The sequence below is a fragment of the Spermophilus citellus genome, assembly GCF_964194105.1.
Source record: "Spermophilus citellus genome assembly, chromosome: 3".
Lineage (NCBI taxonomy): Eukaryota > Metazoa > Chordata > Mammalia > Rodentia > Sciuridae > Spermophilus > Spermophilus citellus.
Genome location: NC_138184.1, coordinates 10,294,304 through 10,315,219, shown reverse-complemented (window position 1 = coordinate 10,315,219; position 20,916 = coordinate 10,294,304). Strand labels below are relative to the sequence as shown.

The 20,916-nt window shown below is 49.0% G+C and overlaps 3 protein-coding genes across 5 annotated transcripts; 1 reads left to right on the top strand and 2 right to left on the bottom strand.

Moving 5' to 3' along the window:
• Nucleotides 1-1,037: 1,037 nt before the first annotated feature.
• LOC308644557 (UV excision repair protein RAD23 homolog A) lies at nt 1,038-13,949 on the bottom strand. 3 transcript variants are annotated; one of them, XM_081285881.1, is made up of 9 exons: nt 13,782-13,949; nt 12,507-12,668; nt 12,191-12,372; nt 11,998-12,053; nt 11,747-11,874; nt 11,383-11,461; nt 11,155-11,288; nt 8,485-8,649; nt 1,038-1,193 (listed from the first exon to the last, which is right to left on the bottom strand). In XM_081285881.1, the coding sequence occupies exons 1-9, from the start codon at nt 13,851-13,853 to the stop codon at nt 1,149-1,151; spliced, it is 1,023 nt and encodes a 340-aa protein (XP_081142007.1). In that variant the 5' UTR covers nt 13,854-13,949; the 3' UTR covers nt 1,038-1,148. The 3 variants fall into 3 exon arrangements, with proteins under 3 accessions (XP_081142007.1, XP_081142006.1, XP_081142008.1); XM_081285880.1 differs by lacking the exon at nt 1,038-1,193 and adding an exon at nt 7,665-8,401 and having other exon boundaries at nt 11,155-11,285; nt 13,782-13,948; XM_081285882.1 differs by lacking the exon at nt 1,038-1,193 and adding an exon at nt 7,665-8,401 and having other exon boundaries at nt 13,782-13,888.
• On the top strand, nt 5,179-7,166 carry LOC308644558 (large ribosomal subunit protein mL64-like). The gene is made up of 2 exons (XM_081285883.1): nt 5,179-5,543; nt 6,799-7,166. The coding sequence occupies exons 1-2, from the start codon at nt 5,194-5,196 to the stop codon at nt 7,118-7,120; spliced, it is 672 nt and encodes a 223-aa protein (XP_081142009.1). The 5' UTR covers nt 5,179-5,193; the 3' UTR covers nt 7,121-7,166.
• A 2,075-nt stretch (nt 13,950-16,024) lies between the features above and the next one.
• Nucleotides 16,025-20,383, bottom strand: LOC308644490 (calreticulin-like). Its single transcript, XM_081285687.1, has 9 exons — nt 20,201-20,383; nt 19,744-19,845; nt 19,342-19,545; nt 18,747-18,841; nt 18,436-18,645; nt 18,234-18,347; nt 17,910-18,053; nt 16,878-16,970; nt 16,025-16,788 (listed from the first exon to the last, which is right to left on the bottom strand). The coding sequence occupies exons 1-9, from the start codon at nt 20,289-20,291 to the stop codon at nt 16,585-16,587; spliced, it is 1,257 nt and encodes a 418-aa protein (XP_081141813.1). The 5' UTR covers nt 20,292-20,383; the 3' UTR covers nt 16,025-16,584.
• Between the last annotated feature and the right edge of the window lie 533 nt (nt 20,384-20,916).

Here is a 20,916-nt window from a genome sequence, read left to right as displayed (position 1 = left end):
TGCCTTATGCATGCTAGGCAAGTGTTCTACCACTGAGCCACAACCCCGGCCTGGGCAATGATATATATGGCTACTCTCCTGTCCTTGTCAAGTGATTCCTTAGCACCATCAATTAGGACGTTATGAAACCACTCTCCAGGACACCCTTAGAGCTGCACCGTGCAATTAGGTGACCGTGGAGAGTACACTTTGGTTTTTCTTTTTCCTTCTGCAGTGCTGGGGATGGAGCCCAGGGCATCACTCATATTAGGTGAGGGCCCAACCAATGAACTGCATCCCCAGCCCTTGTTCTTGTTTTGTTTGGAATTGTGGCAAAAAAACAGGCATTTACCATTTTAGTCTGTTTTCCATGTGCAGCTTCGCTGTTGGGCGGCTGTCACCACCTCCATCTTGCTAAACCGAACCTCTCCATGTTAGACACTGACTTCTCTTTCCTTCTCCTATTTTATTTATTTATTTTTATTTAGCCCAGTGGCTGGGCAAGGGCTCTACCACCCAGCAACATCCATCCCAGCCCCCCTCCCCCACTTTTTTTTTTGTTGTTGTTGTTATTTTGAGATAAGATCTTGGTATGTTTTTCCAGGCTGGCCTTGAAGTTGAGATCCTCCCACCTCAGCCTTCAGTGGTCTCTGGGATTACAAGCATGTGCCACCATTCCTTCTTCTATTTTAAATAAACATTTACGTATTTAAATTGGAGTCAAGGGGTTCAGGGAATTAGGGGATGGGAGACAGTGGGATTGACACTTATTGTCATTTTAATTTTATCTATCTATCTATTTATTTATTTTGTTTTGAGACAAGGTGCTCACTAAGTTGTCCAGACTGGCCATAAGGATGTGCCCCTCACTGAGCTACACCCAGCAGCTGTGTTTTTATTTTTTAAATTGTGAGATATGAGTCTACAGAAAAGCGTACAACACACGTATATCAAGTGATGGACAACTTAAAGATTATTATTCAGGAATCACTATAACCCAACTCAGGAAATAACGGTGAATGTCGCCCAGATACAGAAAAGCAAACAGACTGGAATGATCAGCTGAGACATGTTACCAAACAAACCCGTTGTCATAGATGTCTCTCGTCCTGCCAGAGGTGCTCCCACCCTGAAGTCAGAACAACCGCTGCCTTGCTTTTCTTCACTGGTTACTCCTGAAGGTGTGCACACCCATAAACACCAGGATTTTTCAACTGTAAATGAAAATTGGGACCATTTGTATGATTTTACAAAATGGAAAAAAAATTTGAAAACCTGTGTCTAGATAAAAATTTAAAATATAAAAAAAAAGGGCTGGGGCTGGGCTCAGTGGTTAAGCACCTCTGAGTTCAATCCCTAGTACAAAAAAAAAAAAAAGACACTGTGGTGTTGAACTATGACACAAGAAAGGAACACTGGGGGCTGGGGATGTGGCTCAAGTGGTAGCACGCTTGCCTGGCATGCGTGCGGCCCGGGTTCGATCCTCAGCACCACATACCAACAAAGATGTTGTGTCCGCCGAGAACTAAAAAATAAATATTAAAAATTCTCTCTCTCTCTCTCTCTCTCTCTCTCACTCTCTCTTTTTAAAAAAAAAGAAAAAGAAAGGAACACTGACTCCAATTTTAGATCAAATTAAAGCTAGCTTGTATTGTGTACACAAAAGCTGGCCAGTGACTGTCTCACCTGAAACTTGGGCCAGAGAACAGCCTCCAGCTCTCCAGAAAAAAGGTTTTATAGCACAAAAAGTTGCAAAGGGGGGCGTCTTGAGAACTTACAGCTAACAAGATTTTGACAAGCATAATACAAAGGCAGGCAGCAGGTAAATGATCTACATGGCATGCTATTTCAAGGTATGGAGTAAATTCAGATCCCAACATCAGAATTTATGAGGCGCTGCTGAGGTTTCAGAGAGGGTTGTTATCTGGACAGGGGAGTGAGAATTTATGAGAAGCCACTAAGAGTTTAGAGAGAGTTGTTATCTGGTCAAGGAGACCCAGGCATGGGTGAATTCAAGGCACAGGCAGGAATTTCAAACAAGTTTAGAAATCTCAGTAATTACAGTAAAATAGAAATTAACTTTTCATAACTTTGTCACGACGAGATGGCTCCCAATCTTAAGATGGAATTAGGCTGGGTTCATCAGGGGATGGAGCCCCTGATCTTGCACAAGGTAGGCAAGCACTCTATCACTGAGCTACAATCCCAGACCTTCTCATTTTCAGAGAGGGTCTTGCTAGGTTGCCCAGGCTAGTCTTGAACTTTTGATCCTTTGAGTGTATGTATGTGTGCCACTTCACCCGGCTCTTGAGTACAATTCGGTGGCATTACATACATTCAATTGGTGTGCAATCATCATCTTTATCAATTTACAGAACTTTTTCATCACACCAAACAAAATTTCTGCACTCATTAAGCAATAATTTCCCCAGCCACCTCCTCAGGTCCTGAGGACCTCCATCTACCTTCTGTCCCCATGAACTCAGCTACTCTAGTAACCTCAGAGGGGTGGAATCACACAATGTTTATCCTTTTGTGACTAGCCTGTTTCATTAGCATAATGTTCATCCATGGAACTTGAACATGCTAGGCAAGTACTGTACTGCTAGGCCACACCCTTAGCCCCCCCCTTTTTATTTTGAGACAGGGTCTCACTAAGTTGTCCAGACTGGCCTTGAACTTGTGATCCTCCTGCCTCAGCTTTGGGAGTAGCTGGGGTTTTAAAGGAGTGCCACTGCACCTGACTTCATTCCTTTTTAATGCTGAAAAAAAAATTTTAAGATAGTATTTGCTTTCGACATCTTAATCAAACATTTTAAACATTTTTCACCATAAAACATTGGATTACACTGGGGATGTAGCTCAGTGGTATAGCATGTGCTTAGCACATATGAGGACCTGGGTTCAATTTCCAGCATCAGAAAACAAAAAATTGGGGCTGGGGAGGTGGCTCAAGCAGTAGCGCGCTTGCCTAGCATGCGTGCGGCCCGGGTTCGATCCTCAGCACCACATATAAAGATGTTGTGTCCGCCGAGAACTAAAAAAAAATAAATATTAAAATTCCCTCTCTCTCTCTTTAAAAAAATAAATAAATAAATAAACAATTAAATAATTCTAATAAAATAAAAAATAAATCAGGCATGGTGACCTGTCTATAATAGCCCCAGTTACAGGAAATGCCAAGGTAGGGAGAATGCATTGAGTTCAAGAGTTTCAAACCATCCTAAACAACACAGTGAGATTCCTTTGCAAACAAAAATATATTTGCACATGCTAGGTGCCAGAATGCACGCCTGTAATACCAGCAGTTTGGGAAGCTGAGGAAGGAGGATCATGAGTTCACAGCCAGCCTCAGCAATGGTAAGGCACTAAGCAACTCATTGAGACCCTGTTTCTAATTAAAATACAAAAAAGGATGTGGCTGGGATGTGGCTCAGTGGTTAAGTGCCCTTGGTTTCAATCCCTGGTATCAAAAAAAAAAAAAAAAATCAAATTTTAAAAAGTAAAATGGAGCAGGAATAAATACTTAATGCCATCAACAGCATTTAAGGAAGTGTTCAACATTTAAATGTTATACTCTAACATAAAATAGAATTTAAATATTCAATTTAAAGTATAAAGCAGGGCTGGGGATGTGGCTCAAGCATAGCGCGCTGGCCTGGCATGCGTGCAGTCCCGGTTCCATCCTCAGCACCACATACAAACAAAGATGTTGTGTCCGCCGAGAACTAAAAAATAAGTATTAAAATTCTCTCTCTCTCTCTCTCTCTCTCTCTCTCTCTCTCTCTCTTTAAAAAAAATAAATAAAGTATAAGGCAAAATGTAGTTAGGTCTTAGTATTGAATTTTTTTAAAATTTATTTTTATTTTTTAATTTTTTTGTAGGGGGACTGGGGATTGAACTCAGGGACACTCAACACCAGTCCTATTTTGTATTTTATTGAGAGACAGGGTCTTGCTGAGTTGCTAAGTGCCTCAGCCTTGCTGAGGCTGGCTTTGATCCTCCTGTCTCAAGCCTCTGGAGCCCCTGGGATTACAGGCATGCATTATCATGCCCAGCTTTAATATTGAAATATTCATGTTTCAAGTAAGTATATATATGATTGTGGGATTTTTTTTTTTTTAAAGAGAGAGTGAGAGAGGGGAGAGAGAGAGAGAGATTTTTTTTTTTTTAAATATTTATTTTTAGTTCTCGGTGGACACAACATCTTTGTTGGTATGTGGTGCTGAGGATCGAACCCGGGCCGCACGCATGCGCTACCGCTTGAGCCACATCCCCAGCCCTTGTGGGATTTTTTAAAAATACACTTTTTAGTGTAGTTGGACACAATACCTTTATTTTACTTATTTATTTTTATGTGGTGCTGAGGATCGAACCCAGGGCCTTGCACGTGCTAGGCGAGCCACAACCCCAGCCCATAAATGATTGTTTAAAATAAAAATTAGGGGCTGGGGTTGTAGCTCAGTGGTAAAGCGCTTGCCTTGCGTGTGTGTGGCATTGGGTTTGATCCTCAGCACCACATAAAAATAAATAAAGATACTGTGTGTTCATCTACAACTAAATAAATATTTTTTTAAAAAAATTAAAAATAAAATAAAAATTAGGTATTGTGCGCAAGTGAGAATACATAACAATGAATCCCACCATTATGTACAACTGTAATGTACCATTTTTTTAAAAATACTGGTAAAATATAAGTAAAAATTAGGGCTGGAGGGTGTAGCTCCGTGATAAGAGCGCTTGCCTAGCTTGTACAAGATCCTGCATACCTTCCCAGAAAAAAAAAATTGAAAATAGATTTTAAAATAAAAAATTAAATGCTATTTTAAATATGTAAGACCAAAGTGTCACTTTAACAAATATCTGTTTAAATAAAGTTTAAAGCTATACTTGGAGACGTATAAAACGTATAAAACGTAACACACACACACACACGGGTCGCCCTCTCAACACACACACACACACACACACACACCACACACACACGGGTCACACACACACACACACACGGGTCACACACACACACACACACACACACACACACACGGGTCACACACACACACACACACACACACACACGGGACACACACACACACACACACACACACACACACACACGGGTCGCCCTCTGGCCCTGCCCGGGCTCCAACACACCTCGCGCTCAGGCAGTGCCGTGGTCAGCCCGGCTGTTCGCGAGGACCCCACACAAGCAAGATGGCGGCGCCCTGGCGGCAGACGCGCAGCCTGTTTGGGCTGTCGGTGACCCTGGGCCCGGGCTCCCGTAGCTACCGGGCGCCGCCGCCCCCGCGCCGCTCTTCGGGTCCCTGGTGGCCAGACCCAGAGCACCCGCTGACCCCGCGCTGGCAGCTGGGGCCGCGCTACGCAGCCAAACAATTCGCACGACACGGCGCTGCCTCTGGTGTAGCCCCCGGCTCACTGTGGCCGTCTCCAGAACAGCTGCGCGAGCTGGAGGCCGAGGAGCAAGAATGGTACCCAAGCCTGGCAACCATGCAGGAGTCGCTGCGGGTGAAGCAGTTGGCTGAGGAGCAGAAGCGTCAGGCCAGGTGCGTGTGTGCAGGAAGGCTCGGGGCTGCCCTCAGTGGCCCGCCGTTCGGTGGGTAAACTGGGCACGCTCGGTAGAGGGCGAGGACTTAAGCACATGCTCACGTAACTGCAAAACTCATCTGCAAATGTTTACTGAGCCTTACTATGTCAATGACCTGTCCTAGGCGCTAAGGACATAGCAGGGGACAAAACAGACAAGATAGTTTTAGATGGCAACAAAAGACCGTTAGGAAGATAAACAGGGTGGGTTGCATTCTGGAGGACGACTTCGGTTTTGGAAACCTGGGGTGCATCTGAGAAGGTGATGTTTAAGCAGAGCCCTGGGTGATCAGGCAGTATGGAGCGATTTCAGGTAGAGAAGCAACTGGTGCAAAGGTCCTGAGATGGAATCGTGTTTTAAGGAATAACCAGGAGCCCACTGTGGCTAGGAAAGAATGGGAAGTGAGGTTGTGACCTCAACTCCGGACCTGGAACCCAGAAGTCGGATTTGGAAGCCGATCTGAAGGATTAGATTTTAGGGAAGAATGGAGGTGCGATTGGGTGCATCTGGTTGATGCTACTTCCTGGGGGAGGGGCCTGGTCAAGTGTGTTCCTGGTGTTTAATCTTCTTGTCCTTCCAACAGCCTTAGAGGAGAACATCACTCATTTTAGAGATGAGGAAACAGGCTTGGGAAAGTTAGATGTCAAATCACATTGGCAGTCAATGGTGCAGCTAGGTCTCCAGTATCTCTGCCCCTCCCCCTAGATAACCCTGGCTCCGGAGTTAATTCTTCAGTTTCACTTTTCTAATTCTTGAAATGGGGCTATCATGGGTATCTACAAATTCACAGGACTGGATGGAAACGTCCAATTTTTCTTGCCTACACTCCTGTGCCTAGAATTGGACCTGGCATACAGTAGGTACTCAATGAAGTCTGGAATGGAGGAGTGAAGTTATCTACGGGAATGGCACTTGGATGGCTCAGTAGACAGCTCAATGAAATGTTGGGCTGACTTGGCATCAACCCCTGGGGATTTTTGGAGCTTGGCCCACCCTTGTGCTCAAGTTCACACACAAGTTACACAGACCTTCATGTCTGTTTCTTCACTTGTCAAGTACTTTTCCGGACAGTTAATGGCAACGAATAGTCTTCTCATGTTTTTCATCACAGTGGAGTTGGGAGAGGCAGGTGGTGGGCAGAGGCCTGGTGTGTGTGTGGGGGGTCTGCTCTGGCAGTGTCCCTGCCCTCATTGCCCTCCCTCCTTCCCCTGCAGGGAGCAGCACATTGCAGAATGCATGGCCAAGATGCCACAGATGATTGAGAACTGGCGACAGCAGCAGCGGGAACGCTGGGAGAAGGTGCAGGCAGACAAGGAGAGGAGGGCCCGACTGCAGGCTGAGGCCCAAGAGCGCCTGGGCTACCACGTGGACCCAAGAAGCACCCGCTTCCAGGAGCTGCTACAGGACCTAGAAAAGCAGCAGCGCAAGCGCCTCAAGGAAGAAAAACAAAGACAGAAGAAGGAGGCGAGAGCTGCTGCATTGGCTTCTGCTGCAGCAGCACAGGACACAGTAGCCGCTGGGGCCCCCAGCTCCTGAGCTGTCTTCCCAATAAAGCCTGCTGCCTGACAGATCCACCTCAAAAGGCTGTGTCCTCGCTCAAATTGCCTCCCTGGGTCCCCTGGTTTCTTCCCTGAAACCTGGGACTAGGGATTCCCACAACTGGCTCTGTTCATACTGGGATGATAGACCACTAACGGGGGGGCTTCAGAGGAAAAGAAAGGGAGATGTGATGGGCAAATAATGGAGGAGCAGATGGCAGCAGAGAAGAAGGCTTCTGTTTACCAACATTAATCTCCAGTAATTAGCCAATTACCAGGGGGGAAGTGCAGCCAAAACAGAGTGCCATGATGATGGTGGGGGGCAGGGAGAAGCAGCCCTTCCAAGGCTGAGCTGGGGCCAGGGCCCAAGGCCTGGGAATGAGACAACTTCAAGGGGGAGGAGACACTGGGGCCCCATCTGCAGGAGCTCACAGGCCCCTCTCCCCCTTGTTGGCATTTCTGCATCTCCTGTGCCCAGCTAGCTCCCAGACCCAGGCAAGCTGGCCTGGGAGGCCCCAGCAGGCAAGGACCATTGTTAGGGCTGGTTTTTAAAACTTTATTCACTTCAAAACCTTTATCAGAGACACGGTTCTGTTCTGAGGTGGGGGTGGCCTTGGCCTCCAGGGCTGTTAGCTCTTCTGCAGGCTGGAGGCCAAGGCCAGACTGGGAAGGGGGCCTCGGGCCTCTCGGGGCTCACCCCAGATGGAAAGATTTAGGCCACTCCAATAGAGGATCAAAGTTTGGGGCTCCAGCTTCCCCTCATCCTGGAAGAGGGAGGGGTGGGAGGGTCCTCAGGGGCGCTTCGGGGGATGGGGAAGCAAGCAGCCGCCTCTCCATCTGGCTGCAGGGAGCTGGGACAGAGGCCAAGAGGGGCCCATCTGTCGCCTCCTGGTCCTGCCAGCAACTTTTGAGCAGGCTGGGCAGAAAAGGAGGATGGGGGACAGCTGTCTGGCCTGGGTCTTCTTAGACCAAGATGGGAATGAGGGCCACTTTAGGAGGGTGGGAAGCTAGGCTTTGTTTTTTGTTTTTTTGTTTTTTTTTTGCAAGGTTTTTGATTTTTTTCCACTTCTTAAATAAACATGAATATATATATACTTTTTTCTTTTATAAAACTTTTGTGGAGGTGGGGTGGGGTGGGGACGGTGGGCGGCCTGGCCTCCCAGCATCACTCGTCATCAAAGTTCTGACTCAGGAGAAAGTTGGCAGCCAAGTTCTCGTTTTTTTCACATGCGAAGTAGGCCTGGATCACCAGACTCTCTGGGAAGCCCAGGGCCTTCAACTGTAGGAAGATGGGCAGGGGTGAGCAGGTATATGTGTGGGGGCTGCCCACCAGTGAGGTCACCCCCCAGCCAGGCCTCTTACCCTCTCTATAGCTTCCTTCTCCTGCGGCGTCACCTGGATATAGTTCATCTGTGGGGCCTCCTCGCCTATGGCACCCACCTCCCCCTCCACGTCTGAGATGTCTGCCAGCTCACCAGGGGGTTCATTCAACATCTGGATGAACTGCTCCTGGTGTCTGCTGATTTGCTGTAGAAGAGGGCGGAGGAGAGATGGTGATCCATGTCTCTTGTCCCTTCTCCCCAGGTCCCCAACACAGTTTTTGCTTTTCCACTCATTCAGCAAACACTCAGAGGTTGTCTATTTCTTCTAAACACAACACAATAGAAAGAAGCCCTCTCTGTCCTGGTGGGATGAGGTGCCATAAGCAAGCAAATAAAAGACCAGACAACTGCAGACATGGGGCTAATTGAGGGAGCCAGGTAGGGTGGTACAAGCCCTTAATCCCAGCTACTTGGGAGACTAGGGCAGGAGGACTAAAGTATAAGGCCAGTGCCAGGTGCAAGGTAGGAGGATCACAAGTTCAAAGCCAGCCTTAGCAATTTAGCCAGGCCTAAGCAACTTAGCGAGACCCTGTCTCTAATAAATAAAAATACAAAAAGGGCTGGGGATGTGGCTCAGTGGTTGAGTATTCCCTGGGTTCATTCCTCAGTACCAAAAATAAATAAATATTAAATAATGTACAAGGCCAGTCTTGGCAACTTAGACCCTGTCTCAAAATAAAAAGGGCTGGGGATGTAGCTCAGTGGTTAAAAAAAAAAAAAAAAGCCACTGAGGGCCAGGTGGAAGGGGCTTGTGGTTTGTGGCATGGGAATAAGAGTCCCTCTAGATAAAAGAAGCAACAAGTACAAAAACCCTGAGGTATGAAAATTGGGCATGTCTCAGAAACATAATACCCACATGGCAAGACCAAGCAGACAAGAAAGGGAAGGGGGAAGAAGAAAAGGAAGGGTGAAGAAGCAAGACATGAGATCAGAGGAAGGCTGGGGCCAGGCACTTTATTTCAGTGCAATGGGAAGTCGTAGTGGTAACAGTTAAACAGGAAAAATGTGATCTGGATAACTTTTTTTTTTTTTTTTTTTTTGCAGTGCTGAGAATCCAACCCAAGACCTAAAACATGCTAGGCAAGCGCTCTACCATTAAGCTACAGCTCAGCCCCTATGTACATTTTAAATTTATCTCATCTGAGTATTAAGAATCTGGAGATTCTGATGCATCTCTATGTTTGTATATATCTAACAATTTCCGCATTTAGGAAAAAAGTGCTTTTTCAGGAATAGGGCTTTTAGTGAACAATGGATCAGAAGGACTATGTGGAAGTAAGAGGCCTTAAAGCTGGGAGTGATGATCCTGATTCCCAGTGAATCAGGAGGCTGAGGCAGGAGGATCCCAAGCTTGAAGTCAGCCTCTGCAACTTAATAGCAAAACCGTATCTTAAAATGAAAAAATAAAAGGTGATGGGAATATAGCTTAGTGGTAGAGTACCTCTGATTCAATCTCCAGTACCTTTAAAAAAAAGAAAAAGGGGCTGGGGATGTGGCTCAAGTGGTAGCGCGCTTGCCTCGCATGCGTGCGGCCCGGGTTCGATCCTCAGCACCACATACCAACAAAGATGTTGTGTCCGCCAAGAACTAAAAAATAAATATTAAAAATTCTCTCTCTCTCTCTCTCTCTCTCTCCCCCCTCTCTCACTCTCTAAAAAAAAAAAAAAAAAAAAAAAAAGAAAAAGAAACAAAGGCCTCAGAGGAGGCTGTCAAGGTGTCAGGTGGGCCAGACATGGTGGCACACGCCTGTAATCCCAGCGGCTCAGGAAGCTGAGGCAGGAGCATCACGAGTTCAAAGCCAGCCTCAGCAATGGCAAGGTACTAAGCAACTCAGTGAGACCCTGTCTCTAAATAAAATACAAAATAGGGCTGGGGATGTGGCTCAGTGGTGGAGTGCAAGTTCAATCTCCAGTACACACACACACAAAGGGTTTCAGGGAGGAGATGAGGAAATGAGGCAGCCATGGAGGCAGGGTCTGGGCTAGATGGAGGAGTAGGGCTCATCCCCAGCAAATTCACAGAGCTAGGGACTTGGGCAACCCAAGCACAGACAAGAAAGTCTGTTCTTGAATATCTGAAGTCTACAAAGTACTTTCATTGAGATGTGAAATCAGTAATGGATGAAAGTAGTATTCAGGGTGATCTGGGTTTGTTATGTAGGCTGAAGGGTCACCACACAGTAAGACCCTAGGATGGTAACAGGAGGACTGAGCAGAGATTAAGTAAACACAGGGGAGAGGAAGAACCCGCACAAAGGACTAAGTAGTAGGGGGAGGAGCAATAGACTGTGTCCTGGGTCAGGAGAGGTAGATACTTCCTCAAGGACCCAAAAGAACTTGCTACATTCCTCCAGGCCAGAGACTGGGCCCAGGACCTGGACAAGCATCCTCCAGCTGCATGACCCCAAGCACACAAGCTGCTCTACGCTTCTTCTGTCCTCTTTAGTAGGGTGGGGGATGATGTGGATGCACCCATACCTCAAAGAATAGTCAGGAGAATTAAATGCAACTAGGTACCTCAACAGATCCCAGAGTAGGGGGTGGGGCCTATGCTTAGCTCTCTGCTTTCTCCTTCAAACGATGGGTTGTGGGACCCCCAGGAAAGGGGAAATGGTACCTGCTATGGCTCCCTCTGCCCCCGGGGGCCACACCTGCAAAAGTTGAGGGTTCTCCTGGCCCAGCTGCTGGAGCAGGGCGGGCAGCAATGCTGGGTTCTGCTGAATCACCTGCCGCATGTTCTGAAACTGGGGCTGGTCCCGCAGGAACTCCAGAGGGTTCTCTCCTGCTGACAGCAGAAAAGGGTGTAGTGAGATACCCACTCAGGGCTGGAAATGTGTGGATAGCTCACACCCCACATGCATACTTCCCAGTTCACTCACCTGCTTCTGTGGCTGGCTGCTCAGACACCTGGCTCTCCTGGACAGAACCATGTTCTGGCTCAGGGCTCCCCGGAATTCCCTGTCAGGGATCCAGTTTAGTTCTCAGGCACAGACCACCCGTTGCTTCCCTCCTGCATGCCCAGCCTAGCACCAAACAGGTGAGGCCTCAGCCCTGCCCTCCAGCAGCCTGCCCTCCAGCAGCCTGCCCTCCAGCAGCCCACCCACCACTCATGTCCAGCCTCCTGGGGGAAGTCTTCTGTGGTACAATCACTACCCAGAGGGGGCAGGATTGGGTTCCCTGACTACTGATAAAGGCAATGAGGCCTGTAGCCTCCCTTGAAGTGGGGGAGGGGGAGCACCTCACCGTGAGCAGATACTCCACAGCTCGGTGGGGGTTGTTGTAGCTGGCTCTCAAGGCAGCCACGACCCGTTCCCGCTCATAGCCCATGGACATGATCTCTGTCAACATCGTCTCATATTCAGAGCCGGTTACTGTGGAAGGAGCAGCAGGACCTGGGTCACCAAGGACAGGGAAAAGCCTCTCCCAGGCCCTCCCAAGGCCCAGCGGATGGCTGGGGCACCCAGTTGCCTCTGCCCTGGGGACCACCCACCCACCTAGCGTGGACGCTGCGTCTTCCTCTCGCCCGCTGCTACCTGAAGAGGGAACAGAGCTGCAAATTCAAGAGAGAGAAATCGGACCCTGTCTTCTGGTGGCTCCCCCTCCCCCCAGGGGCATGGGATTCCATGTGTGGCGCTGAAAAGTGCCTGGAGAACAGGGCCCAAGGCGGGGCTGTTGCCCCTGTCTTACCCTGACACAGACTCTGGGGACGTCATGGGGGCTGACTCCTCCGATGGGCTCTTGTCCTCTCTGGTGGTAGGTGGGGGATGGGACATGCCTGAGGCAGGCGCTGGTGGGAAGGGTATGGAGGACTCTGGGACAGCAGTGGGTGAGACCTCTGGGGGTGCTGAGGTACCCTGACCAGCTTTGGCCTGCAGTAGCAAGAAAAGGTGTCAGCAGCTGTATAAAGCCTTAACATCCCAGCCCATCTTTGCCCCGCCCTGTTCATGGCTAATCTCTCCTGGGCACACAGGCTCTTCACCAGCTCCCCAGCTAATCTACCCACCTTGGTCACCATGACAACCACAAAGTTCTTCTCATCAATGCGGTAGTCCCTGATGGGGACATCATCACTCAGGATTTTGCCAGCATAGATGAGTTTCTGTCCAGCCACTGGGAAAGCATCACGGCCCTTCTCAGCTTCTATTTTCTCCTTCAGCACCTTCACCTGCAAGGGAGAGGCGAACAGTCATTGCAAACCCTGAGATTCTCTCTTCCCTCTGGCTGAGGGAGAAGATATAAGCCCTAACAGCAGAGAGGTTTCATACCCAAACATGCTAAGATTTGAATTCACTCAATCATCCATTTAACCTATTATGTGCTAGGTAGTATTTTAGACAGAGGCTGTTTCAAACAAAACTCAACAGAAGTTCCTGCTTTCCCAGTGAGGACATTAATGTAAGCAAAACATATTTCAGGTGACATAAAATATTCCACACTTCGAACATTCCGCAGTAACAGTGGTCAATACTCACTAAGGGGATTTTAAATTGTTAGAACTATTTGTAAATGTACATGTATTGTACTTTTTAAGCCTCATAAAGAATGTATGAAGTGAAAACCATGGGTCTCTTTACATTTGAGGAAACTGAGGCACAGAGAAATTAAGTAACTTTCCAAAAGTCAATATACTTGAGCTGATTAGGAAAAAAAAAAGTTTCTTTTACTACGAAAAATGGACAAGTGTTGAGGGTGTAGCAAAGCCTGGGTTCCATCCCAGCACCACCAAGAACAACTTCAATGTCTCTGACTCTCTCACGTGGTAATGGTGCAAAACAGTGCCAAATACAGTCAGACACTCGTTTTTGAACAGAGTAAACGGCCAACAAACACGGACCACCGAAACTGTTAAGAGACCATTTATTGTCATTATCATCGGTCGGCATCTTTTAGTCATTATTGGCAGATCCTCTCGTCGATGACCCAAGGAGACACCTGCAAAGCTGGCAGCGCGGAGCGCCGGTCCCGGACAGCGCAGCGGGGCTGGGAACCCGAGCTCCTAGTTCCCGCCCCCCGCGAGGGCGCTGACACCGGAGCCAGGGCCTGGCAGGCACCGGGGGTGGGGCCTAGCCCCAGATGGGCTCAGGGGCAGCGTCCGAGCCGCCGAGGGCCGGGCCGAGGCCCAGCTGGGGATCCGAGAAGTCCGACAGGCAGGGGCGGGGGTGGGCAAGGACGGCCCGCGCCGTCCTCTCCGCCCCTCCCGTTGGATCCCGGCCTCCCCGCCCCCACCCTATCCCCGGCACCCGTCGCTCCCGCCCCTGGGCTCCGGCCCGGCCCGCACCGTCTCGTCAGGCTCCATCCGGATCTTGAAGGTCTGCTGCTGCAGCGTTTTAAGAGTGATGGTGACGGCCATGGCGGGGCCCGAGAGACGCGGCGGCCCCGGAATCCTCACACAACATGCAACTCACGCCGCCGCCATCTTACTGCCCAGCCGCGCCAAGCGCCAAGCGCTTCCGGGGCAGGCGGTGCGCGCGCTGACCACCACTGCACGTGACCTGCGCGCGCCCCTCAGCCCTCTAGAGCATGCGCATCCGTTCTTATTTAGGCGAGGCATGCGCAGATTAAACTCTACCTTAAGGGTGGAAGGTTTTTTTTGCTCAGTGCTCTCACCAGTCAAATGACTTCCTGAATGACGCCATGCCCGTTAACGGTGACGTCATGTGGCTGCAAAATGGCTCTTGTGCCCCCAATTTCACCCCAAATGTTTGTTGATATTTAACTGTTTTAATGTACTTGTTATAACATTTCTTTTTTTTTTTTTTCGGTTTTTGGGGGTACTAGGGAATTCAACTCAGGGGTGATTTACCACGGAGCTGCATCTGCAGCCTTTTTAAAAAATTTTGAGACAGGGTCTTAAGTTGCTTAGGGCCTCACTAAGTTGCTGAGCCTGGCCTTGAACCTGTGATCCCCCTGCCTCAGTCATGGAGTTGAAATATTTGTATTTCTTCCCTAAAAATCTTTGTTCATGCTGTCCCCTACCCGAGTGAATTTGTTTACCCACCATAGCAGGAAGCTTCTAAAGCTCTAAAAATGAGGTACTCGATGTTGTAAGGTTCCTATAATCGCCAATAGAAAAAAAATTTATTTGTGAAGAGCAGCGTCAGACATTTGTGCCCCAATTCACCAATTCTTTGAGGGATATCAGATTTTTTTTTTTTTTTAAAGACAGAGAGAATTTTTTAATATTTATTTTTCAGTTTTCAGGGGACACAACATCTTTGTATGTGATGCTGAGGATGGAACCCAGGCCGCATGCATGCCAGGCAACCGCAAAGTACTTGATGAAGGTGTCAACTTTCAAGGCCTCCTCATTGAAAACAGAATGCTTCCCTTCACAAACTTTCCCTGGACACGCCAATGCTGAGGATTCCCAAGAGGTTCTAGGAGGGACCAAAGGACCCCAAAGGGAATGGAAGCATGAGAGGCCAGTCCAAGGGCATGAAAAATGGCTGGGTCTTTAAGTGGTGGCTCACACCTGTAATCCCAGCAGCTTGGGAAGTTGAAGTAGGAGGATTGAGAATTAAAGCCAGCTTCCCCAACTTAACAATAATACCCTCTAATAAAATATCAAAAGGGGCTGGGTAAGTGGCTCTATTATTAAGTACCTCTGGGGTTCAATTGCCAGTACCCCCCCACAAAAAAGGCTGGGTTACTATTAGAGAATTAGGTGGAGGTGAGACTGGGGCTTGACCTCCCATTTAGTAGGTGGAGTATTGAGGGGTGGAGTTCAGCTGGAGACAGGGAGGCCAGAGGCTGTGGCAACATCCCAGTGTCATAACTGTTCCCTATTTCTGCCAGACCAAATATTCACCCAAGCAAAGCACCAGGCAGCCACCACCTGGCACCTCACCCAAGTCTAACTCCTGCCACTTCCACTGGATTCTAAGCCTAGACTCCTCAACCAGTTGGTCAAGCTCAGGTAAGGGCCAAGGAGACAACTACTTATGTACCATTCCTTCAACAAGGAACCCAGATTCCTCCACCCACTGGAGTTGAAGCTATGGCCTCATGGGTCCCAACAGAGGGTGGTGCAGACCCTCCTGTTATCTCTATCAACTCAACCTTGCTCCCTCCCATGGGGACATTCTTTCAGATCCCAACTTGGCCCTTAAGACTATGGGTCCTAGGGCAAGTTACATACCATGTCTGAACTAGTATGTAAATATGTTCAAAAGTGTTCCATCACCCATATTGATGAGCAATACATATAGCTCTGAAAATGTACCATTTACAACATGGGGTCACATCCCTGCTGTACCTGACTTCTTGTCAACCCAACACTAGAACCAACACTCACCGGTTTGGCGCAGGGTTAATGTGCAGTTTGAATAGTGGCAGTCCTTCTCCCATTGGTTTGGGAGATATAGAGTACATGAATCCTGTCATCTTGTGGAACACTCAGTTCTTTGCAGCTGAAAAATGAGTCTTGTTCAGAAGCTGCTCCCCACCCCACCTTGAAAAAAAAGGCCAACCTAGGTTTCCTGAGTCCATCTCCATCCTCCCCCACAAGGAAAACACAGGGGGGAGACACAAAACTTAATTTAATAGAAATTTTGTTTGTAGTTCTTACATTCTCAGTGTGAGCCGAGCTGGAACCCACTGCCCCACCCAGAAGTGGCCCAGTCCTGGAGGCAGGGGAGAAAAAGGGGGGGGGGCAGGAAGAGCCCCAGTCTTCCTCAGTGCTGGGGAGCTGAAGATGCCACCCCTTTCTCCTGCCCCCCCTCTGGTCTCCAGGAAGGAGAGCAGATGGAATCTCAAGCCTAGGGCTTCTCCACACCCTCACCCCCAGGGTTGGAGAGTAGTAGCTAAGGGACCAGGAACAAAGAGGACAGAAAAAGGGAAAGATGTTGATTGAGAAAATGAGAGGGGTGGTGAGGACTGAAGGAGAATTGAAGACAAAAACACCAGTAAAAAAAAAAAAAAAAAAAAAGGCGGGGGAAATAACCAAAATCCACCCCAAATCTGAACCCGCCTGGAAAAAAATGAAAGTTCTTGAGTCTCATAGAGACATTATTTGGCGTGGCCAGCTCTGCAGTGGGAGCATCCAGGCCTCAGTCCAGCCCTGGAGGTGACCGGTGTGGCCTCTACAGCTCATCCTTGGCCTGGCCAGTGACATCTTCCTCCTCGTCTTCCTCTTTATCCTCCTCATCCTCCTCATCCTCCTCTTTGTCCTCCTCATCCTCCTTGTCTTCTCCATCCTCCTCTTCCTCCTTACGCTTCTTTTCCTCCTCTTCTTCTTGAAGCCTCTGCTCCTCATCCTGTTTGTCTTTCATCTGTTTTTCTGCATCCTGCATGGACAGATCATACCCCTCAGCACCTGATCCCTTGCCTGCTAGCCCTGCCTGCCCCCCAAATCAGAACAAGGACCCAGGCCCACCTTTGTGACACCCCATGTCTCATTGCCAAACTGTTCTGCATAGTCCTCATCATTGGTGATGAGGAAGTTATCAAAGATGGTCCCAGACTTGACCTGGAGAATGAATGGAAGAAGAGAGTCAGAAATGACACCCAGTGTTCCACCTGTGTTCCTATAACCACTATACATTGTTACAATCTAGCCAACCTCAGCAAAAGCGAAGCACTAAACAATTCAGTGAGACCCTGTTTCTAGATAAAATACAAAATAAGGCTGGAATCAGTGGTCAAATACTCTGATTTCATTCCCTGGTACCCAGAAAAATTTTAAAAATTTTGAAAAGATAAATAAAAGACTGTGGGGGCCCACTGCCTGGATTCAAATCCCCATTCTGCCATTTTATTCCATGTGACCTCAGGCTGCTTGCTGAATTCACTTTTCTGCACCTTACTCTCTTCACTGGTTGAACTGGGGACTCACTCCCTTGTTCAGGAATTTTTTAGTGATCTAGTATGCCAGGAATTGTTCCATGTAACTTTTTGTCAATTATTTTTTTCTTTTTGGCAGTGTTAGGGATGGAACCCATGGCTTCATGCATGCTTGGCAACTACTCTACCACTGAGCTGTGCCCGCCTCCCAGACCTCAGTGTTTTTTCTTTGCACTACTAGGGAATCAAACTCAAGGTCTAGCATGTCTTGCCCATGCTAGGCAAGCACTCTAACCACTCCAGCCCCTCCATTTTCCTCTCTGCAGTGCTACAAGGGAACCCAAGGCCCTGGGCACACTAGACAAGTGCTCTACCATCTGGCTACTCCTGCAGCTCTCCCAGCAAATTTTGTGTTGTCTATATTTTATAAATTGATTTACATTAGTACTTGATTAAATACTTGGTACATAATAAGTAGACCCTTATTGATGTTGTGAGGACTCCCTCAAGTCAGATCAGGAAATACTTCAGAAAACGTACCATTTCTAGGTCAGATTTGCCTGGCACTGAATCCTATGCCTGTCCGTTTCCTTTAGGTCTCCATTTGAGGTCCTTTGTGTCTTACCTGCCAGAGATCTAGGCCCAGCACAGCAAAGTTATCATAAGCATAGATATTAGCATCAGGGGAGTATTCAGGGTTGTCGATTTCTGGGTGGATCCATATGCCCTTGTAATCTGGGTTGTCAATCTGGCGTGGCTTCCACTCACCCTGCAACAGAAAATCAAAGTGAGCAGAGGTGGGTGCATGACCCACTGTGACCTGTAGCTCTGCTCAGAGTCAGGTTGACCTTGCTTTTGTGTTTCTGTGGCACAGGGGATTGAACCCTGGCCTTGTACATGCTAGGCAAGAACTCTACCACTAAACTGTACCCCCAATCACCAAACTCACCTTGTACTCAGGGTTCTGAATCACTGGTGGTTCCCACTCTCCATCCATTTCTTCATCCCAGTCCTCAGGCTTCTTAGCATCAGGGTCAGGGATGTGCTCAGGTTTGTCCCAGTCCTGGATGTACACAAGGAAGTCAGAGTGGACCCAAGTGTCCCCTACATGCTATGCAGTGGTGGTGGAAAGCCCCTGCCCAAACACCAACCTCAGGTTTGGAGTCTGTGGGGTCATCAATCTTGGCACGCTCATCCCAGTCTTCTGGCTTGGAAGCATCAGGATCCTTTATCTTCTTGGGAGGCAAGAAGTCCCAATCATCCTCCAAGGAGCCTGATTCCACGGGGCTGTTGTCAATCTTCACCTCGTAGGTGTTGTCGGGCCGTACGATCAGTGTGTAGAGGTGTGTGAATTCATCATCCTGAAGAGGATAGATGCTGAGTGGCCCCACCTACCAGGCTGGCCTCCTGCTTCCCAGACAGTCACTTAGCACCACCCCCAGGGACACACCCCCAGGCACACCTTACACCGGATGTCCTTGTTGATCAGCATGTTCTTGCCCTTGTAATTGAAAATGACATGAACCTTCTTCGTGCCTGGGCCACAAATGTCTGGGCCTAGATGGGATTGAGTGAAAGTCACAGGCTGCCCTTGCTGGGCACACAAAAACAATTCTTAAACTCAAGACAAAAGATGTCAATGTAAGAGGCTGAAAAATGAGGTTCAAATCCTGATTCTGCCATTAAGGGGCTATGGCAAGAGTCTTAAGTAAAACAAAAACAGAAAAGCAAAACTCTTAAAATTCATTATCCTCATTTGTGAAATCAGGACATTCCTAGGTTATGATCATACAAATTTGTCTAGATCTGCAATCATAACACAGGAAGACACTACCTGTCTGTCACCTACCCCTTTAGCTATCCCAGACTCTCCCCGCCCTGACCTCTAGCTACCCCTCCAAAGGAAAAAAAAAAAAAAAAAAAAAACCTCCTGATTACTTAAGTGCTTTCTATGGTCTTATGAATTCTTCTGGGTTAGGAGGAATCCAAGGAGTTTCATTCATTCTCCACCTTCCAACTGAGAGGACAGTGATCAGCACCGGGGTGGGGCCCCTCACCGAACATGATGTTGTATTCTGAATCTCCATGCATGTCTGTCTGGTCCAAATTATCAGGAAACAGCTTCACGTAGCCACCCCCACAATCAATGTTCTGCTCATGCTTCACAGTGAACTGCACCACCAGCGTCTGGCCCTTGTTGCTGAAAGGTTCGAATCTGGCCGACAGGGCATAAAAGCGGGCATCCTGGCTGGTCTGCAGCCCTGATATGGGATGGGAGTGTGATTACTGTTGAGCTCCAACCCGGGGAAACTAGACCTCCCATGACACAGACGACTCTCCCCAACCTTCCTTCCTCCACCTGCCCAACTCCTGGGGGATGCCCGGGTTGGGTGCGTACTGACTACAGCTTCCGCCAAAAAAGTCCTCCTGGATCCCAGCACCCACTCCCTGGCTCTTACCTTTATCCTTCTCCTGGTCACCGTAGAACTTGCCGGAACTAAGGACGAATTTGCCAAAATCTGACTTGTGTTTGGATTCGATCCAGCGGTAGGTCCACTCGTCTAGGGGGTCAGAGGAGTAGATCAGTGCGGTAGTGCTGACCACCCCCACCAACACCTGCCTGAAGCCAAAAGCAGTTGGGGGGCAGGAAAGGAGATTCCTGCCTCTTCCCATCCCAACCTCCAGTTTGACAGCTCTGGAGACCCAGAGATCCTGGGACGAACCCTAACTCCCACCGCGGGAGGCCGCTGCATCTTCCACGTTCCCCAGGGACGCAGAAGAGGAATCGCCCGCGGCTATAGTCTCCAGGGACCTCTATGTTGGCCCTCTGAGCGGTAATTAAAGGCGACAAGGCAGATCTGGGCTGGGGGACAGGCCGCGTCGTCGAGGCGGCCTCGAGGACGGACCAGGCGTTACCTCCGTCCAGAAACTGCTCCTTGAAGTACACGGAGGGTGCGGCGGCGACCAGGCCGAGGAAGCCGAGCAGTATCGGCACAGGTAGCAGCATGGCGGGCCGAGGGGGCGGCGGCGCGCTGGCCCTTTAAAACGATCCTCCAGCAGCGGCTCTGCAGTACGGACGGACGCCGTCGCCGGCTGCGAGATTATATATCCGCCCGCCTCTCAAGTCAACCTGACTCTGCCTTTGGGCCCGCCCCCACACCTTGTCATTGGTCTACAACCACAACCGTCCCTTTTCATTTGACCCTTGTCGGGTCAGCATGTTAGGTTGTGCCTCAGAACGCAGGGATCCCAGATGGCCGATTTCTATTGGTTGCACTACCGGCCAATGAGGGTTGACCACGCGTTGTGGGGTACGCCCACCGACGGGGTGGGGGCCGCTAGCCCCTCGAGCCGGGTCATGTGACCAGGTCTCAGCCCAAACCCGCCCTCTCCCGCGCGCGTCGCTCGCATCTGGGCGTTTAAAGAACCCGCGCGAGCGTTGTTGCCTGGCGGAGTGGGGATCCTGTCCCAGCTTCCTCCGTTCCCTCTCCTCTGCGTGGAAGGGTGGAAAGTGATTTCCCAGCCACTTTCTGTCCTGTATTTGGGGAACCCCCCGCCCGGACGCGATCTTTCAGCACAGGTTGGTGCACGGGGCACCATAGTTCAAGGACTGAGGCTTCACTATATTCCGG

What these genes read in the sequence shown, in the direction of transcription:
- LOC308644490 (XM_081285687.1), bottom strand. Translation starts at nt 20,291, where the DNA reads ATGCTGCTACCTGTGCCGATACTGCTCGGCTTCCTCGGCCTGGTCGCC. An exon ending in TGACCAGGAGAAGGATAAAG is followed by an intron (nt 19,546 to 19,743) that starts GTAAGAGCCAGG and finishes ATCCCATATCAG; the next exon opens with GGCTGCAGACCAGCCAGGAT. An exon ending in TTCAGAACCCTGAGTACAAG is followed by an intron (nt 18,054 to 18,233) that starts GTGAGTTTGGTG and finishes TTTCTGTTGCAG; the next exon opens with GGTGAGTGGAAGCCACGCCA.
- LOC308644557 (XM_081285882.1), bottom strand. Translation starts at nt 13,853, where the DNA reads ATGGCCGTCACCATCACTCTTAAAACGCTGCAGCAGCAGACCTTCAAG. An exon ending in GGATGGAGCCTGACGAGACG is followed by an intron (nt 12,669 to 13,781) that starts GTGCGGGCCGGG and finishes TCTCCCTTGCAG; the next exon opens with GTGAAGGTGCTGAAGGAGAA. An exon ending in AGACGCAGCGTCCACGCTAG is followed by an intron (nt 11,875 to 11,997) that starts GTGGGTGGGTGG and finishes CTCCTTCCACAG; the next exon opens with TAACCGGCTCTGAATATGAG.
- LOC308644558 (XM_081285883.1), top strand. Translation starts at nt 5,194, where the DNA reads ATGGCGGCGCCCTGGCGGCAGACGCGCAGCCTGTTTGGGCTGTCGGTG. An exon ending in GAGCAGAAGCGTCAGGCCAG is followed by an intron (nt 5,544 to 6,798) that starts GTGCGTGTGTGC and finishes CTTCCCCTGCAG; the next exon opens with GGAGCAGCACATTGCAGAAT.